Consider the following 19,947-nt stretch of genomic DNA (forward strand, 5'->3'; position numbering starts at 1 on the left):
CTGCAGATCGGGATACTATTTCCCAACAACTGGAAAGCACAAATCTGAACCTTGTTAGGGTTCATTGTATTATCTTAATACATTCATTTAAAAAAAAAAAAGAGGACAGGACAGTTATACAGGGTGGTGTAGGACAAGACAGAATGGGAGATAAAAGGAAAGAGATTGTCCACAGTATTGTTAAGAGAGAGAGAAGATGGAGGTAGATAGTTATTCAACAAATTAAGCTCACACAGAACTTGCTAGAAGCTAAGAATCTAATTAAATGTGATGTCTATTCACGGTCACACCTTCATTACTAAAACTCGATACGCTTGTTTAGGAAGAACAGGGAAATGTGGCAAATCCTAATAACTGAGATGCCATCTCTACACTATGGGTTATCAACCCCATTATTCTAGAAAACACTCTCAGTCTTTCTTTTATAAATACTGAGCACAATCAGCTAAAATACTGTTCTTTGACTGGACATTAAGCGCGTGGCAGGTTGTTATGCTTTCCCTGGAGTCAGCAACTCGATGATTATTCCATTTATGAGACAAAGGAAATTCACAGCTGCTGACGCTGATTCATTAAGAACAGATAAGCTTCCAAGAAAAAGCATATGGGAATGTATGCGTTTCACAGTGCTCTCAATTCTTCTTTAATTTAAATTTTCTATTCAATCCCCGACACAAAACTCTAAAAAAGCTAATAACATTTTCACACTGATGAGTATGATAGGAAAAATGGAAGGTTTAGACAGCTAATCAAAATTCACTGTCAGCGAAATAATAAAGTGTCTTGAGTAAAATTCCTAGAACTTTTCACTTTGGAGGTACAATGGGTATAAATTGAATTAGAGAGTACTAATTGAAAACACAAGCCATAAGAGCAGCAGAGTTGTAAATGGTCAAAAACAAATTAAAGGCATTGTAAAAGGGGAAGAACCATGATGCCTGTGTTTTGATTTTTTCTTTTGCATGTACATGCAGGAGCTGTAAAGCTAGTAATACCAGGGTTTATGTGCAAGGCCATAGAAAATGGATTTCCTTTCAAGTAAGCTGCATTCTTATGACCCAATCCTTATCTGTTTAATTTCCTGAGGGATTCTGGATTAATCATAGCAGTTTAATCCCTTTGCAGTGCATTAGAATCCTCCATCAAACTCCTGACTGTAATGCAGGATAGTACTTTCTGTTGGAGTAACACAGCCAAAGTAATCCCCGCACACGTTCAGAAGAAAACCCCTGTGAAGGTCACTATGATTGGCTTGCACCTCTCATTATGGATGTTTTAAATGATCTAAATTTCCCAAATGTCTTTGATTAATCCCTACAAGTAAGGATAAATTGCTAATAAGTATACTCTGACTACTTTTTTAATCTTATACAGAGTGAGATTCTCATGTTGGTAATTGAAAGTCTCATGAGCTTAATTTATTAAGAGTATTAGCTATGACTTTGTTACCCCTGTTTAATGTATTAGAATGTAAATCTAAAATAGTGCCGCACCGTTTCATAGTCACTGGAACTCCCCCGGAAATGTAGGGATCAATATAAATTAAATATGCTTAAACAGAGGTCCACCGCTACCACAATTTACCAGACATATTAATGTGCAACAAGGTCAGAGGCATAAAGAGAAAAGCTATTACTACATGTGATTGTGTCAAAGCAAGACGTTTCTGATATACTGCACTAATGGCTCAAAATGAACTACTTTTCTCCTGTTTTTCTCCTCGTGGTTGTGGCACGTGAGCATTTGCAAATCCCACAAGACATGAGAAACATTTTACCTGGATGATTAGTGACATTTTGTTTGTCTTCAAGTATCTGCTCCAGTTGCTTACTTGATTTAAATTGTAGCTAATGCTAGTGAATAGCACACTGCATGTGGTTTGACATCATATCATATGCAGCTCTGTCTGCATTCTTAAATCATGCACATATCAACCTCTTACAGTACCATGTTAAACCAAGATGACTGATTTCTAGGTATTTAATGGTGAAATACAGTGTGTCACCAAAGCTAAAGCCCCTCAGTCTATCAAACAGCAACTGTGGTTTGTGGGAACTCATTAAAACTCTATATCAGGTAAATTAAATTATCTCGAAGCACCACTGTCAGTGTACTAATTGACGGCGCGTATTGATTTTACTCATCATTTAAACATGTCTCCCCGCCTGGAATTTATTCAATCAAGACTAAACTTTAGATTACATGGTATCTTTCCAAACTGATTTCAGCTCTCTTCCTGCAACAGCAATTCATTATATGCCAGGATAAGGAGATGAACAAGGGGATTAGGAGAAAAGGGAGTTTTAAATTAAGAAAAGGAGGAACCTCTGAAGACCTGAGGTGGGAGGAAGCGATGGGGAGGTCAGATATTTATGCCATAAACACTTTTTCTTGACAATAAAATAAATTGATTTATACTTCAACATTTCATCATTTAAAAGAAAAGAAAATTATGTACACAATTCAAGAAACCCCAAAAACTTCAGATTCAGCAAATGACTCATATTAGGTAAGTGTATGTTTGTGTCACTTATTCATGCCAAAAGCAATGAATACAAAAATACCGTATCAATGAACCTGAGTCAAGTCGATCACTGTAAGCAGTTGATTATTATAACCGAATAGTTTTTCCTTTTCTCCATTTCTCATGCAGACAACTATCTAATTGGCATTTATATTATTAAATATTTATTACATGAATGTAAAGAAAGCTCTACTATTAATGGCTTCAGCAGTTGGTGCTTTCGCCGTACACATTGCACTTTCTGTCTCCTTCACTAGCAGCTATGACTGTTTCTCGTTGTTTGAGCAGACGACACAATGTAGCCCGAGGAACGCCTTGTTCCGCTGCACCTCGGTGGCTTGTTTTTGTCAGTTTGTCATAAGCCTCAAGGAGACAACGTTTTTCATTGAGAGCACATTACTCTCTTCTTCTGGTCATCATTTTAACGTGCAGGCAGCTGTGGCCTCAGGTAGCCTGCAGACCGTGAGGCAAAGTCTCATGGGATTAGAGAAAAAAATAGAATTACTATAGTTTGAAATTTGTTTCCTAGTTAATGTCATGTTTAATTAAAGGACCCAAAATGAACACTGTAAGTGGACGACTACTACTATGAGCAAATTATTTCAACAGCATTTGTATGGGAGTGATTCTGTCCCAACATCACTATAACTGTGATCACTATTGGTGGTTTATGCTCTATTTTTACAAAAACAATAAAAAATCCAAAAAAATCCAATGCTTTCCCGTAACAACCCCATCTAGGTTTAGATCGGTGGTATTGGTAAAATCGGTGCTAACAGACATAAAAGCTGAAGCTAATTAAAAATAAAGAGCTGTGTAAATTCTGTGCACCAGCCATATAATAAATAATAGGCCTGTGTCAGAATTAAACATGGCATTGTACTTAAGTTCAGTTAAGTTTCAGTTCACCATCGAGATTTACCGGCCTTCTGACAGACAAATCACATACACCTGAGCATACTATTAATCCAAAGTGGAACAATGGGTCCAATATATTCATAAAAATAACAAAAATAGGAAGAGTAAAAACAATGATGGAGTGTTATGAACTGACTGAGCCAGTTAGTCTTGAATGTCTAGTCCCTGATCAAGTTTTTCCTTAACTTCATTGATTTAGTGTTCGAGGCTGTAATAGGATTTGTTGAGAATTCTATTGTTCAGCACGCAAACAATTGGTGCCAAGTATTGATTTGTTGAGGACCTGAAATTAGATTTCAAGTGTTAACAGCATGATCCCCTGACTCATAGCACAAGCCATGGCCAGCAGAAAGACTGGAATGGCCTCCGGAAAATCACGTCAAAGTCATTGTTGAGCACTGTAACACAAGACATGTGCACCACGGGTCTCCCTGGGTGTGCTCTTAGGCTTCGGTTCAAAACTAACTCAGTGTATATATATCAGTGTTTGACAAAGAGCATGTCACGGTGCCTGCCATACGCGCTGCCTTTTGTGAAATGTAAAATTGCCTGATACATTCTTGCCCACTGATTATAGTGATTTTACTTAGCAGCAAGTAATTAATTACCAGGACCGCCAACACACTCAAAGTGCACATACACACACATTACAGCTTGAGTGCTGATCCCTGCGAGGTCAATTAACAGTCATTAGAGGCCAATTATAACACATTTACAAATCTGATTTGTACAATCTGTTGCAATATACACAATTTGGGTAATATAATTCTATATTCCCGACAAGAAAATGGGCTTGCACAAAGTACATTTAATATACAAAGATCTATGACTGTTTTTAAGAGTTGTCACCCCCTGAATCCATATAACATATTTAATTAAAAACTACCTGACTAGAAATAACAATTATAAAGATTTAAAGCTACAAGTGTTGAAAACATCTATATCTAAGTATCTCTCTGAACAAAAATATGCTATTTTGTTACTGTCATTGACTGAACACATAGCAGCAATGTGCCAAACATGAATTGCTTTCAAAACATCTATTTCCTTTCAGATTCATTTTACACAATTTTAGACAGAACAGAGACCTAAAATGTTCCTGAATAGCAGCACCTGGTTGACGCCATGTGTAGGCTAAACAGCGTTAACACACAATGACACTTAAACAGTAAGAATGATTCACTAATTAGACAGCACAAAGGACATACCCCGATTCCGAATGTCCGTGCTGAGCTCTACAGGTACAATGATTTTACACGAATACATATATGTTGATTTTGTGCCTTCCAGGAATGAGTGGTTTTCCAGAAACAAGTCATCCTGCATATCTTAATCCCACAGCTACATCATGTTAAATAGGACACTGACCCCAGAAGCCATCTGGTCTTATCAGGCATACAGCACCACCACCTGTGAATCCCTGTGAATCCCATTCATAGCTGAATGCATTCTCCCTTGGTTCTTTTTTAACCTTGCACAGACAGCTAAAAGGGCGACGTATTACTCCAAACGATGTGATTTGTCAGGTGAAAAATACCATTATTTGTCTGGGTATTTGGTGTTTTTTTTTAATGTTTTTTCTTGCTCTCCAACCAACTCAACACCTACAATTTTCAGTGACGGGGCATTTACCGTTTACATTCCCACCTGTCTAGTGAGCTGTCATGTAGAAATGATACTATTTTTCTAGTGATTGGACAAATGTATGATTTCCTAATTCAGCCATCTTGGGAGATTTGTGAGAAAATTCATCTTGTGAAGGTAATTGCAAGGTAGCTCTCTGAAATAACGTAATGGCTACATATGACCCTATGTCAGACACTACAGCATAGACGAGAGAGAGAGAGAGAGAGAGAGAGAGAGAGAGAGAGAGAGAGAGAGAGAGAGAAAATTAATTTCTGATAAAGTATAAATTCGTCCTACAGGGACATGCTCTCATTCTTCACATTTAGACTTTGCAACTGTCCTGGAAAACTAATGGAACTGGCCACAGGGAAAACCCACAGGAACAGTTGAGAGTATCATTTGAGAACAAAAGTATGGTCATATTTACAACATGGGACAAAGCATGGTGACCCAGTGATACCGCTCTAAAAATACTGAGAACAAAGATGTTGTCTGTACCTTGTCTCCTTTCTCTCCATTTAATCCTGGGAGTCCTGGAAGACCAGCATCTCCCTGTGGACACAGTATACATTAGTAGGGTTAAAAGATGCCTTGTAATCAAAGAGAACATGTGGCTGTTGTTACTGGATACATATACATACTTTGAACCTTTGCAATAAAGCACAAAGTTATACACACATGCACACTCACACACACGCACACATGGTATATTGATACAGCATATATGTACATTTGTTATCATTATATATTATTGACAATATGACAGAAAGCAGTCATTTGTCAGAAAATACCCGACACTATATTCTTATGATTTCTGAATGAAAAATAGTTCTTAACATGCAAATAACGATATATAGGTATTTAGCAATGTAGAGGCGAAGTGTTACTTGGAAAAAAAGTGTAAACTTTATTATTTGAGCCCATTGTAACAACATCAACCTATTCAACATTCATTTCTGTACTGTAGCGAAATAACGTTCTAATCTTGGATCCCAAAAGGTTGTTTTGACTGTTAGTCTATGAAAAGTTGATTCTGTCTGTAACTTACGAGCTCAATTTTAAAATGACAAAAGAAAGGCTGTGTGTGGAACTAAACATTGCCTTTAAGCTTTCAGGTCTCAATTTGCATTTTAATCTAACATTAATATTGGTTTAAAAAATCCTTTCCTATTTTCACAAATTCATAGCGGTGTTCCGATTTACCATCCCTGAACAGTTTGGGAGAAATATACCAGTGTTTGCTTGTACAACATGACTATACTGTCTCCTTCTTTGTTATAAATGTCCTTTAACTGGCAGTTTAGTGCCTATACAGGATGAGTAAATCAGTGCTGGTTCAGTTACAATAGACATTACACTTACTCAATTAGAGGCCCTTGTTGGGTGGAATTGATTGTACCTTTTGAGCTGGACAGTGACATCTGTCAATTGACTTAGACGCCGGCTGAGACAGCATCTGGGGGTGCTGGGATGTAACCGGGGGAGGTGAAGTCCCATTAAAGGTCTTCTTGGCTTCACACTGGATCAATACAGAAATTTCACCATTTAGCCATCTTCCTTTGTTATGTTTGCAACATGGCAAACAACTGCAGAATTCACTGTAACGCAGCACACTTAACCCGAGGTAACCTGGGTTTTAGCTGTAATATAGTTACGTCATGCTGCCATAACAAATATAAAATGCATACTGTGCAGGGAAACTTGGAGAGTACGAAGCAGACAAGCAGTGATAAGTCTCTCTCAAGGTTGTGACAATTCCCTCAGGGAAATTTTACACTGACATGACAGCATGCTTATGGAGACATGTAATGGTAAGGGGTCAAAGGTCATCTCTCCATTTGGAATATCCGTAACATTAGCTGGAATTGATTCTAGCGTGATGGAAGATCTCTGTTATCGAGTTTCTATCTGGGGACGTGTGCCCTCATGGACTAGACCAAAAACTTGTCACACTTTCATTGTCTGATCTCACCGCATCGGTTAGAATACAAGCTAATACTGTACAGTCTGTTACTGCAGAGCACCAAGACATCGGGTGAATCTACTCTAATAGGTGACCTACTGATGTATGGTTCTCTGTCTCAAAGGCAAAATGGAAGGCAAACTTATATTGCATCTTCTCATATAATGCTCTAGTTGTGAAATGCATTATATATGATACATTTAGTCTCAAACTATAAATACTTATTACTTGTTGTCCTTTGATTTATAATAAAGAGTACTGAGGTGAAGAATCATAGCGTTTTACCTTTGGCCCCAGCAGCTCACAGCAGTTTTCCATTTCGGCCATATAAGGGTCACAGTAGATCAGTATTTGTTTCAGTTCAATCTGTGGGAAAGAGCTCTCATTAGGGACCATTACAGCATCATACGTTAGTTTCATCATCCCATCATGCTCCTTTTTTCACTGACAAAGGTCTGCTCTTCACTGGTTAAGAATGTACAAGTTGTTCAATCGTCAGCTGTTTTAGTTTTCCTGACATTGTCCATTGCCAACAAAACACTTCAAAAACATATTTATATATATATCAAAAGGCTTAAACTTCTGCATGAATTGCAGCTGCTTCACAGCAGAACTTGAACCCGACCATTTTTTCAGATGTACTGACTTACAGTTTAACTAATCGCATGGACTAAGAAGTCAGCTGTTAATGCTACTTAAGCCAAGTTCCACTCTGAGGCATTGGGTGACCAAACCGCAAAGCTGACCGAATGTTTTTTTTAGCACTTTGGGGCATGAGCATGACTAACACATACAACACAATAGAGGATTTACAGAGATTTAAAAAACAAGCCCCTGGGGCATGTTTAAATATATTTTTAAAGCACTAGTGTATTTCAGAAATGTCTGTGAAGACAGTACACTGATGAGTTACAAAATGACTGCATCAAAAACTGGTAAACCCTTAAATGACAGTGTGTAGGTTTAGCAAAAGACAGTAAGGGAGAGAGAGAGAGAGAGAGAGAGAGCAAAATGTTTTTCACAAAGTTTGCGTGGGACATACATCTACAGGTCGTCCATCCTCAACTCGTGTGGTGATGAGAGTGCGCCCACTGGAGTCAATGTTGTCCTTCTCATCAGTCAGTCTCCTTTCTACTAGCTTGCAGTCCATGTAAATGGAGACGATGTTGCTCTGTACTGAAATGCTCAGCTTGTGCCACTGGCGATCAAAAAGGGCATGTAGGTCACGGCTCTTAAATGTGTAGCGGAGAACATTCTTGAGCTGGCACTGGAAGGAAAACTCCAACACCTTCTTGCCACCATCAACCACAACAGATACCTGAGGAGCAGAGAAACAAAACATCATGATATTCTATTCTATTTGTTGATATTGAAACTGATATGTGACATAAAAACATACAGCGGGGCCCACCTGACTACCTCCCGACTGGTCGAATATCTGCCAAAGATACCAGCGGTCTTTTTTTGTCGTTCTTCTTACCCGGAAGATGGTGACAAGGGAGTATTCACTTGAAAGCCCATTTGGAAATATTTCTCTAAAAAAAACATCATAAAACACAGTCAGATTCTCCCAGGATTTACATATTAAATCATCATTAAACCAATAAAAAAAAATGAAAGATGACAGTGTCAAGTTTCATTTCTCAACATTGAATGTTGACTCTTTGAAAGCTTTCAGTGGCTGAACAATGAACCCAGCCAATCAACTTCAATGATCAATAAAACATTGCAATATCCTCCAGCTGCAGAATCATGCACACAAATAAACCTGACAAACTTGATTTAGCTTGATGAATTGAATACCGGCGTCCCTGTCTTTCAGATAATGAAAACATGTAGAAATTGATCCAAACTCTCAGAAGCCAATCTTTTACTTCACTGAGATACTATGTGCTACAGTTATGGCTGCCTAGTGCCATGCCGTTATAGGTTTATGTGTATGACCTCAGCTGCTCTGTAAAGTCAAATAGCAATCCGGTGTTCACGGGCTGAAAATATGTTCCAGCTGCAGCAAACTATGCAGAGAAAATAGGGAATACACAGTAAAAACACACCCAATCTAAAATGAATGTATTCAGCAACTCATCTCCCAACCCACACCCTCCCTAATTTTGTAAGTTGCATAAATAAAATAAACAAACATTGTACCCTTCAAAATGCTCTAACCCTAGCCCTAACTCTGAACTCAGATTAACAGTCAAAAGTGGAAGAGGATAAACATAATAAATCAAGATCAGCAAAAATAATAATAATGCAATGATAAGGTCATTGCGAAGGCAGAGCACAGCCTTGGGGAGGGAGAGAGAGAGTTTCTTTAGACAGGTTGGAAATTAGTTTTCACTCCAATATATCATATCCTATTCTCTCAGAGCCTCATAGCCTCTTCTATTGTGTCCCTTGCATTCTTTGAGATTTGGGTGTAAATGGTACATGACTAAAATGATAAATACACCGAGTTAAAGCTCCCGAAAAATGCCTCTTTGAGAGGCCAAGGGCTGGGAAGGTTATTTGTTGCCCAAGGGCTAAAGGACTATTTTAGCTGCAAATCAATATGAAAAGTGGCAGGGTAATTTATAAAAATGAGGATTTACAAAATACATTCAACACAGAGTATTTCCATGCTGCATGTACATTTAACTACTTGTAGCAAATGTGTTACACGGTATTATAAGACGCAGGGAGCAACATAGAAGAAAAATGTAAAAGAAAACTCCAAGAGCCTTTGCACGACACTGCAACTCATGGAACATAGCATAACATAACACATTTAATACAACAGAGATACTCTGCGAAATACACAGTGGGGCTGTTTTCTGTTGGAGTTCGCTCCCTTCTTTACGAAGTCCCCCATGAAGTCTGATCTTATTTCATAACACAGTCTGTCTACAGTGCGACACACTTGATCTTTGGGGGCCCACAGGGTTAAGGTTCTTGACCTCGTGTTGACTGCCATTTGTGGCTAAATGGCTGTAGGTCGGTTTGAACGCTGTTATCCTGAGGCTTGGAAGAAAACGTTACTCTGCTTGTTTAAGTAAGTGAGTGAGCTCTGCATTCATCTCCCCTGCTTTCATGCTACAATGCTACAAAGAAAAACGTTTACAATATACTTTAACCCTGTATCTTCAAACTTCCTTTTATTTATAAATTTACATTGGCAGATTTTAGAAAAAACAGCCTCCTGGATTCAATAACAACGTTTTGTTCCAATGCAAGTCGTGTGGCGTTTGTATGCTGTTCAACAGGCTTGATTTTTCTACGTAAAGTTGTCTTGCCTGGTTCAAAGCCAAATTACTGAAACAACCACAACGGTTAGGAGCAGCAAAAAATGTATCTTGAGCTACGGATCTTTTATGCAACAGTTACTTGTGCATAAGTACTATATATTATCTCAAATAGTGCACCACAAGAGTTATAATCACAACTAATTACATTTTTTTTCTAAAGAACCACCGTGTGCTTTCTGGAAACTATCAGCCCTCTTGGAAACGGACTTTGGCCATGCACATTGCTTGGCAGGCGCTACTCCTTGTATAATCAAAGGCGATGGTTTGACAGAATGTCACAGCAACACTACCGGTCTGCTAGAGAATCTCCCGGAAGCGGCTTTAGTGTCCTGGCTTGTCAGAAATCCTGTCACGGGGGATTTTTTTTTAAACGAGTCAGAGGAATCAGATTGCCGTAGCTGAAACAATCAAAACCTAAATGTTAGACGAGTTGGCTCACATCCCTATCACTGACACTGAATCCTCCAACAGATCAAAGTGGACAATCAACCATGTCAGTTTATACACTAAATGCATCCTTCCTGCTAGTAAGGACCATAACTTCCTCTCAGCATGACTCCCCTGTTCTGTTTGAACGTGGAAGTGCTATGCTTGCCAGCATGATAGACTGCCGGTGATGGAGCCAAATTAAAAAGAAAAAAATCTGGAAGAAGGATATCTTATAGAGTGAAGAGACAACTGATTTGAGTGTGCATGTGTGTCGCTGACGGGTGTGAGACTGCTATGTTGTCGTCATTCCAGTGTAAATAAGTGTTCCTCTACACACGTACATAATGGAGAGATAACACTGTGATAGCAGCAAGCCACCAGTGACAGACTTTCAAAAATGTGTGATCTGCCACCATGACTAGGTGACGTAAAATTAATTCAGAGTCATCCGCTGCCTCGAATCAACGTTGAAATGTTTTATCAAAATGTGTAATCGTTCATTGGTAGAAAATCACATGACATAACAAAACGGCCGCTATGACTGTGAAACAAGTTGTCACGGCGGCTGCCTTAGTTGTTTCTCACTTCCCCCAGACCCAAGCATTACTTCCCAGACCTGACATTTTCCATCCACCCATCAGATGCCCTCAGATTTTCCCACAAGTCCCCAGTCACCTGACTCCTACCCCAATTACCCCCCCACAGCATGTATACCAGCCCATTTCCACCTGCTCCTGATCATCCATGTTGCTTCATGCCTTTTCTTTCCAGCCTCCTCAACCTGAACCTGGCTCTTTACCTGAGCCTTTTACCTGCACCGTTCTTGTTAACCTGGGGATTCTCGGCTACTTCTGTTTGGATTTGCTGCCTTTGCCAGTAAGCCTTTGTATTATCATTTTATCATTTAAATCACTGAACTATTAAGAAAAGAACCAACTAATATAGTAACCCATTTATAGCCTACTGTTTGAACACACCAACAAAAAAACGAAATATTCCATATTTACAAAAATCCAATGCTATAAACATCAGATAACTCTCAAAGGACAATGGGAACTGGAGCTGAATTCAATAGTCGATGATGACAACTGGGAAAACATATGTTCTACAGTAGCTGTTGGGAGCTATGGATAGAATTTGATTGGAAGGTTAAACTTAGATTGTTTAGGACCGCGCTGACAGCCTGTGTCTGTAAAAACAATCCTACCAACCAATGCTGGAGAAACTGTGGTGTGGTCGGTGAGTTTGGGACTGCCAAAGAAATACAAACATTTTGGAAAAACATCAAAAGCGAAATGGAGAAAGTTCTAGAAACGGACATTTCCCTTGACCCGCTGTTGTTCTTATTGGAAGTATCACCTGAACATCTGTTTACCACATAACAGCTTTTTACACTGCATATTTTGTTGACAGCTGAAAGAATAATAACTATTAAATGGATGAAGTTTGTTTTGTAATGTTAATTGCCTGTCTGTCTGCTTGTGTGCGTTTGAGTCATTTTCCTTGAACACACACAAAATACAGTCCTTGCATGTGGATTTGACAGCAAATATAGGCAAGTTAAAGCACTTCAAGTTGCTAGGCTATGTGATGCCGTACACTAAAAGGTCATTGACGTCAATGCAAATGGTTACAAAATATATTTGTGGACAGAAAATCAAAAGTACAGACAAGCACTGTATTTTCCAGAAATAATCTAGACGCTTATGAATCAAAAAAAGAGTGAATCAGCTTGACAGTATCGATTGCAGCAAACCCATATGATTAATTAGCTGACAAGAGAGTCATAAACCACCGGAGCCACAGGTTGATAAACAAACACAAACCCTGGTGATTGATTGATACACTATATATCAGCCTCAGTGGCTCCTTTTGAATCTATAATTCACGCTATTATTCATGATATATTTAGCTTCTACATATAATAAGAAAATGGTTTACTGTATTCCATTGAACATTTTACTTGTTAGTAGTATTTTTAATAATAGCATTCCAGTTACATATATCACATTATGAGACATTGTGGGCACATTCAAAGGAAGTGTTAGTTTCATTCCTATTTCAAAATGAGCAATGGCTATTATGTCAAATAATTTGGGAAAATGAATGATGTCGTTTTGTGCTGGGCTTCATACTGACCATTTGATTAGTTATCATCTTTAAGACTAGACAAGAACAAACAGGCCTTCGAACTTTCAAGGTACACAAATGTGTGTAAAGATAAGTATACTTGGGTTTGTTTTATTTTGCAAAACAAAGGCTATGTCAGTCCTAAAACTTTAATGTCATGAGGTCGCTTGCTACTTGACTGCAAATAACAAGTAAAGAAAAATCAAAATCGCCCATTGATCTCCTTTTGCCGAACAGCAGGAGAAAGAAAAGCACTGTATTCTTCAGACAGACAGCAACTGCAGCACTGTGCTTTAATACTTTGAGAGCAATTTTTGAATACATGTGGCATTTTAGCAGGGCAATTTCTCACCAACACACAAATGTTCCTTGAGTGTGTCAGCTCTGATCTATGCTTCCGTAATGTGTTCTGTGCCAAGGAGCGGGCCGAACATTAGCAAGATCCAGAGAGTCGAGCATCTATTGCTGCATATCTTGCGAGTAAAAAGAGAGCAATGTTTTAGTGGCTGCGGCGGGGGCAGAGGGGCCTCCTGCTCCGTGCAATTGCCCTCGCTTTCCTTCCTCAGCTGACATGCAGTATCACCTGTCAAAGTACTTAGATAATTGGATATGAGAGGGATCGCAGTCTCGCCACTATAACCAATGACACTGTCAGCAGTGTCATTGAGAGCCAGCATCTTCTTGCACTATGGGCGCGGACTGAGGGGAAGGACTGAGGTAAATGTATTTTCGGCTGGCTGACTGAACAGGGAAGCAGTTCACAAATCACCTGGCTCTATGATTCTTTCACGTATAGCCAGAGAGGGAGAGAGTGGCAGTAAATGTTTGCAGTCGCATGTCATGTAAAAATGCTAAATATATCCTCTCCACCCTGGAGAATGACACAGAGTTGTCTTTCACTGTTACAACTTAAGGACACAAAACAATGAACATCACAAAACACTTTCTTTTTTTTTTAAATCCTAAACTTCACTGTAAAGCCAAGTTTGGAAACTCGTACCGGTTCATACTGTATGTGCCACTGCTCTTTCCTAATACAACTGATGGTACTAAATGTAAAAGTGTGAAATATTATATACAATTTAAATCCCTAATATAATCATCATTTTAGCATCAAAGTGAACCAGTTGACCAGGGGAATAAAGGTCTTCCGTATATGGCACCTCAGTGTTTAATTTATGAAGTTATTTTAATATTCCTGTCTTATAATACGTGCTCCGACGTTTTTTTTTCATTCCTTTATGTCCCACTTTTTGCCCTTAGGAGATTTCTAGAATAAACGCGATATATATTAATTCTGTTGAAATGATTCCCTGTCTAACAGCTCACCTCACAGCTTGCCCTTATTAGCCAAGGCAAATGGAACTATTGCTCTGAGCAGGGTATATCTGGGTTGCCTCAAGCCAGCCCTTTCATGAAAACCAGCTATGGCTACACTGTTTTATATCTTACAATATCACCGGAATTGAAGGAAAGCAAGCTTAAACCCTCATGTTCTGCACAGCATCATGTGGTGTTGTATGAAATAAATCCATATTCAGAACCTGTACATGAGGGAGCGAAACAGTAATATCCTGTAGGTGTTAATGTTCGATGAGCGACTGCATCCTAAAGCGTGCTTTGCAATGTGCTACTGTTCCATTGCAAGAGCATGTTAGTGGTAGAAATGAAGCAGCATATACTGTGGGGAGATTATTTACTCGGTCATGGTTGACATGAAGGCCGTCTGTCTGAGTTATCCTCAGATGTTATGAGGAGTACAACATTTGAACCCAAATGATGCAGATCACACACACACACTAGCATGCTAACGCACACACGAGGATGCTACTCACTTTGTTGGCTTAATGAGTGGACTGCCTCCTAAACGAAACGACGCCAGGTCCTCTGTGATTGTTCCCTTTCGGAGAAGAAACTTTTCTGTGAGGTCAAATCCTGTGAACGGGTAAAACAACGTGTCACTAGATTTGAACAAGCCGCTGTTGACTTATTCTTACAAAGCAATTGTGTTCACTCGGAACATACCTGTGATTTCCAGGGGACGATCTAAGACATCAGAAAACATGTGATCCTCTACACTCAGAGGGGGACAAGAGCCATCTAGAGAGAAGCCACCAAGAAGTTGGTTGTGCCGGGGACAGGTGTTCATTTATATTTTGGACCAGTTTTGAGAATTACAGAAGAGAAGAGGATAAATTGAATCATGAATTCATTTTCACAGTGCATTTCCTTTCCAGTTCTACAGCAGAAATTGACATCAGAGCAGAAAATCAATTCACTTTTTTTCCCATTAACCTTGAAAACGTTCAAAACTCATACAATAACTAACCGAGACAAGACTGGGATGTAATGCAGAGGCAAGCGTAGATCTGCTTTACCAAAAATGAACTGGAGATTGACTGTTTGAATACTGACTGATGACATTTTTACAAGTCTAAAGTTTTAGTTCAAGCTGCCACACTCTCAAAGGGTGGATTTCGATTTAAACAAATTAAGAACCATAAATATTGATATATATGATGAAGGTAATACAAAACCCTTTTAACCATGAAATATTTAAACGTTAATATATCTGCCATAGGCCATATATCTGCCATATTAATGAGGGATCACTCGTTTCATACAGTAACACGAGTCTGCTCTATGTGGATACCAGGACATTTGAGAGAAAAACTTGAACTGATACTTTTCAAAATGGCACTCCACTGTTGAAAGACAGACGTTGCTGGACAACAAGCACACATACCTGTTCGTTCACTCACTGCCATTCCAAAAGTGCAAGGAATTAAATGTACAGTCCAAAGGAAAGAAGTCCATCTTAACAGGCCAATCATGGCTCCGTCACTAGAAAGCAGTCCCACTTCAAAACCTGGATGCAGACAGAACAGTTTTTTATTCCACAATGCAGTTCAATCGTAATACTTGGTCAAATTGGGTGCCATTAAATATTTATTTTTTCTGAATGCAAGTGACAACAAAGGCAGAGCTAACAGACAGAAGATAACAGCAGACAGAAGCAAACAAGGAAGCTCTATTGATTTTCATTCCAAACGTGCTACTCTGCTGGGTGCAACAGAAACATTGACTCTGGGGCGATCACTACGCAAACTAAGACGGATAAAACTCAAAAACAGATTTCACTACTTTCTAGTTGCAATCATATTTCACAATGTTCTATTAAATAACTTCAAACCTGAGCTTTTCATTTTTGAAACCTTCCACTAAATGAGATTATATGCAATTTGTATTATTGTGAAATACAATGTTGAGTCAATTGTATCTGATTCTGTTAAGACCCGACTCTCATGCCAACGTGTTTATCCTTAAAGCCTCTTTGTTTGTTTATGTAGTCACTCAATCTGGAGAATGCACTTCTGAGTCCTTCATTCATTAGTCTTCACGAACACCTGCTACACAGTGATGAATGGAGATGTCTATACTTCCGCTAAATCATTATACACCAAGAAATGTTTCTGTTAAGGTTTGGGTTTCTTAAGTAGCGAGCCAAGGCGCCACTTGTTCTCCATAGACAGTTTGTGTTTCATTAGGTCAGTATGTCAACGCCACAGATTAGCTGCGGAACTGTGCCGAAGCTTGACTTCACAATACAATCCACAGCAAGATAAAGGCAACTAAATGGGGAGATATTACGATGTCAGACGTTGATCTAAATGCAGTATAGCTCATGCTAAAAAAGATACAAGATAGCAAGTTTAAATAGTTTTATCCTTATTTTACTTTCTCTGGATTTATCAATATTTAAAATTTCGTTTTCAGTATCTGTCACAGTTATTGTGTGATAAGTTCAGTAAGTGATGGTTTGCTCTTCATGTATGTATTCTTTTGTCTGATTTTAGTCTCTGATCTTTGTTTCTTTTAGCGCTCTGTTGTGTTTTGGTCTGTAAGCTGTCAGCAGTGTCTTGTTCAAGGACGTCACATGTAGGGATCAAACCTGCACACCTCCAGTTACGAGTACTGTGGGTCTCTCAGGCTATTCAACAGCGCTGCCAAACCAGGATGGTAAAAGTGTGTTCCAAAGTTAAGTCAATCCATTTTGGCAGACTACTCCAACTCAAATAAAACACTTTCAGTAACTTCTGGATTGCTTTGCCAGCAAATAAATGTGCACTGCTGGAATAGTGATGATGACTGAACACACAAAGAAAAGTATATAATTTCAGGCGCTTTCCAGGATTTGAAAAAGAAAGACGAAACTCAAAAGAAATCCCACATTTGCACATTATCTAAGCGTGACACCACATAAATACATATACAATCTATTGTCTTTTATTCTCTAAAAACAACAGAACGGGTCACATCTGTTTGTTAATCCTACTGAAAATAAGGCGGCAAATCTTAACTCAAAATGACTAACGTGCTTTTTTCAGTACCTGGAATGTAGTTAGCTGTAATCCCGTTGCAAAGACTATAATCCCTCTTTACTGGTGCACATTTATCTATTCCCACTGGGAAAGGAAACGACAGAAGACAGAGCCGATACTGAACTTGACCCCCGTACACCAGAATACGGCTTTGACACATTAAGTGAATTTATGTGCATAGTGTGACCAACATCATCTTTCACAATACACACTCTCCTTCCTTAACTGCCACTGTCTTTATCCAAATGCATCTTGCCAATGATTCATTCCCATTCATGCTGCAAGCACTTGAAGCGTTCTCCCACCGGATCATAAAGTTGTGCATGCAGGCCGACAGTATCATGGCACCAGGAGATGAAGTGACCATGCCACTTACAACTCCAACCATGCATGGGCTGTAGACAAGCAGCACTACAAGGGGTATCACGTTCCTTGTCTGTGTGAAGGTGTAATGTTATTCCCCTCATTTCTGCAAATGCATGCACTGGGCATCTCTAAAGCCTGCAGGCACAGTTACTCTACATACATGACTATTATTTAGGTGGATTCGGTGGGAGTTTAATTGGTGCTTTAAGACCATGCGTTGTTTTACCAAATTGAGTTCAGTGTGCATGCTGATGCACCATCTGCAGGGATTTTAATCCTCAATTGATTATTGTATTTTAGTCCATCAGACACGTCTGACAACACAACACTAAACTCTGGACAAGTTACTCTCCCGTCTCTCCATCATTCAATCAGCCACTTTTCAGTCAATCGCAATACCTTCACTGCAATATTCAAAGAAGCGTGTTTTCTCTACGCCACCGCTGATTGGCTGGATGTATTTTTTTTTATTTTTATAATTGCAGTATGTAGCAGTTGATGTTCCTTCGGTCTCCGGAACATTTCGCACTTTGCCGCTAACAAGTGATGCAGTACGGTCCACGCGCTCACTGCTGCAGAGCGTTCATAAATCAGAAACAATAACCTGTCCGTGTCCCGGACAACAGACAAGTTAGAGCGATCAAACCACGCGGGGGGGGGGAAATAAAGCGACTTAATACCGAGCGACAAAAAGATGCAAAAGGAGTCCGTTATAAAGGGATTTCAACAGGTTTTAACACGATATTATCAAGCAGGGTTTTTTTTTTTTATTTACTGTTAAATTAATTGTGGTTTATAATACTTACAGTTGGTGAGAAAGTTTTCCTCTAAGGCAGAAACAAACAAAAAGCAGCGAAAAGAAGAGTATAATCCATGTGTGACGATCAGTCTGATTCCGGATTCCAGGACTTGGAAATAAAAGTCACAGTGGGATCGCCTGCTGGATCGCAGTCCTTATTAGTTACACCGAGTGGCCCTCCCACTCTGTCATTATCACTGAAAGGCACTGACAAGAGACCTCGGCAAACAGGAGGAACACGCGCTGAAAGCTTTCATATTAGTGGACATAAATGCCCAGCGGGGATCCAAACAAACTCTATTGTTTAACTCAGCCAGGTGCGGGAATTAAAACACCGTTTGATGTTTTTTTCTTTTCTTCTTTTTTTTTTTAAAAATCAAATCTTCTAAATAGAAGGGCTAATCCACGTGGATTTGCTGGGCATTTAAGTGACTCCGTGCGTGTTATTAGCAGTAAATCAAACAATAAAAGTCTTTACGCATACATAATCTCGATACACGTTGATACACACACACACACACACAGCAAATGATACATGTCGAAAGAGTAGAATGGACTATACGATTTTATAAAGAGACAGCTCTCAGCAGAAAGTGCTATACAGCAATATACACATACTATTTTAGTCAGAAAGCCATGTCGCAATACTTCATAGTGGAAGGCAACAACTTCAACATCCACTACTTTCACAGTTTTAACAGACTTATAAACGTAGTATGTCACAGCAACCAACCAAGGCCTATCTATGTGCCACATATCCATATTGCATTACTGTGATTTTAAAAGTAAAGCAAGGTTAAAGCACAGGTATGTTTTTGTTGAAAGAGCACACCAACAGTTGAAGACACAGAAACAGGTGCTCAGGCTCCCCACACGTCACTGTTTAGACAGATGATTTCAGTGCACCAGCCCCTTCACCACATGGGGACACACAGACAGGCTGACTTTTCAGTCATGTGTTTAAAGAAACACAGAGAAAATGGTCTAAAGAGCTAGAGACGCTTACAGTGAAGCAGATGGCTGTATTTCTTTGGTGAACAAGCATAAGCATTGAATGTATTTTTGGTCTTTCAGTAATTATCTGTTTTTGTTCCGAGTGAGGACTGAATTACTTAAATTGTTAGCGGTAGATAAATTGCCGTCTGTCTCGCAGTTAAGTTATGAAAAGAGAAATCTTTACTTTTCTGTTACTAGTAGCCTATCTTTTTTATATTTTTAAGAATATATCACTTTGCATGAAAGTGGATGGTGTGGTGGGAGTCTTTCAATTCAAATAGTATTATTCGTCTTTTCAGCTGAAATAAAGCCCCAGTGTTCAGTCTGGTAGATCCATGTCCTCAGTGTTGGCTCTCATTTCACTCGCAGTTCATTAGAGCCTTGATCGACTAACTATGAATTGATAACACGGTTCTGCACGGGCAATTAGAGGGACGGTTTCTCCATTCAACGAGGACACCCTCTCCATAGGCAACCAGATTATTTGACCTTGAATCATTTCTTCAACCTGACATAGAGGGATGGAATTC

General features: G+C 39.1%; 1 protein-coding gene across 3 annotated transcripts in view; it reads right to left on the bottom strand.

Annotated features, from left to right (window-relative positions):
- Positions 1-18,515, bottom strand: part of LOC306703265 (uncharacterized protein) — a 92,303-nt gene extending 73,788 nt beyond the window's left edge. For all 3 annotated transcript variants that reach the window (XM_079169177.1, XM_079169179.1, XM_079169178.1), the window contains exons 1-9: positions 18,429-18,515; positions 15,621-15,743; positions 14,900-14,974; positions 14,710-14,809; positions 8,443-8,566; positions 8,074-8,349; positions 7,317-7,397; positions 6,468-6,587; positions 5,567-5,620 (exon numbers count right to left, since the gene is read on the bottom strand). In XM_079169177.1, coding sequence (XP_079025303.1) covers positions 5,567-5,620; positions 6,468-6,587; positions 7,317-7,397; positions 8,074-8,349; positions 8,443-8,566; positions 14,710-14,809; positions 14,900-14,974; positions 15,621-15,708 — 918 coding nt within the window. In that variant the 5' untranslated portion in view covers positions 15,709-15,743; positions 18,429-18,515. The remainder of the gene's footprint in view (positions 1-5,566; positions 5,621-6,467; positions 6,588-7,316; positions 7,398-8,073; positions 8,350-8,442; positions 8,567-14,709; positions 14,810-14,899; positions 14,975-15,620; positions 15,744-18,428) is intronic.
- Between the last annotated feature and the right edge of the window lie 1,432 nt (positions 18,516-19,947).

This window comes from Pholis gunnellus (genome assembly GCF_910591455.1).
Source record: "Pholis gunnellus genome assembly, chromosome: 11".
In the NCBI taxonomy this organism is placed as follows: domain Eukaryota; kingdom Metazoa; phylum Chordata; class Actinopteri; order Perciformes; family Pholidae; genus Pholis; species Pholis gunnellus.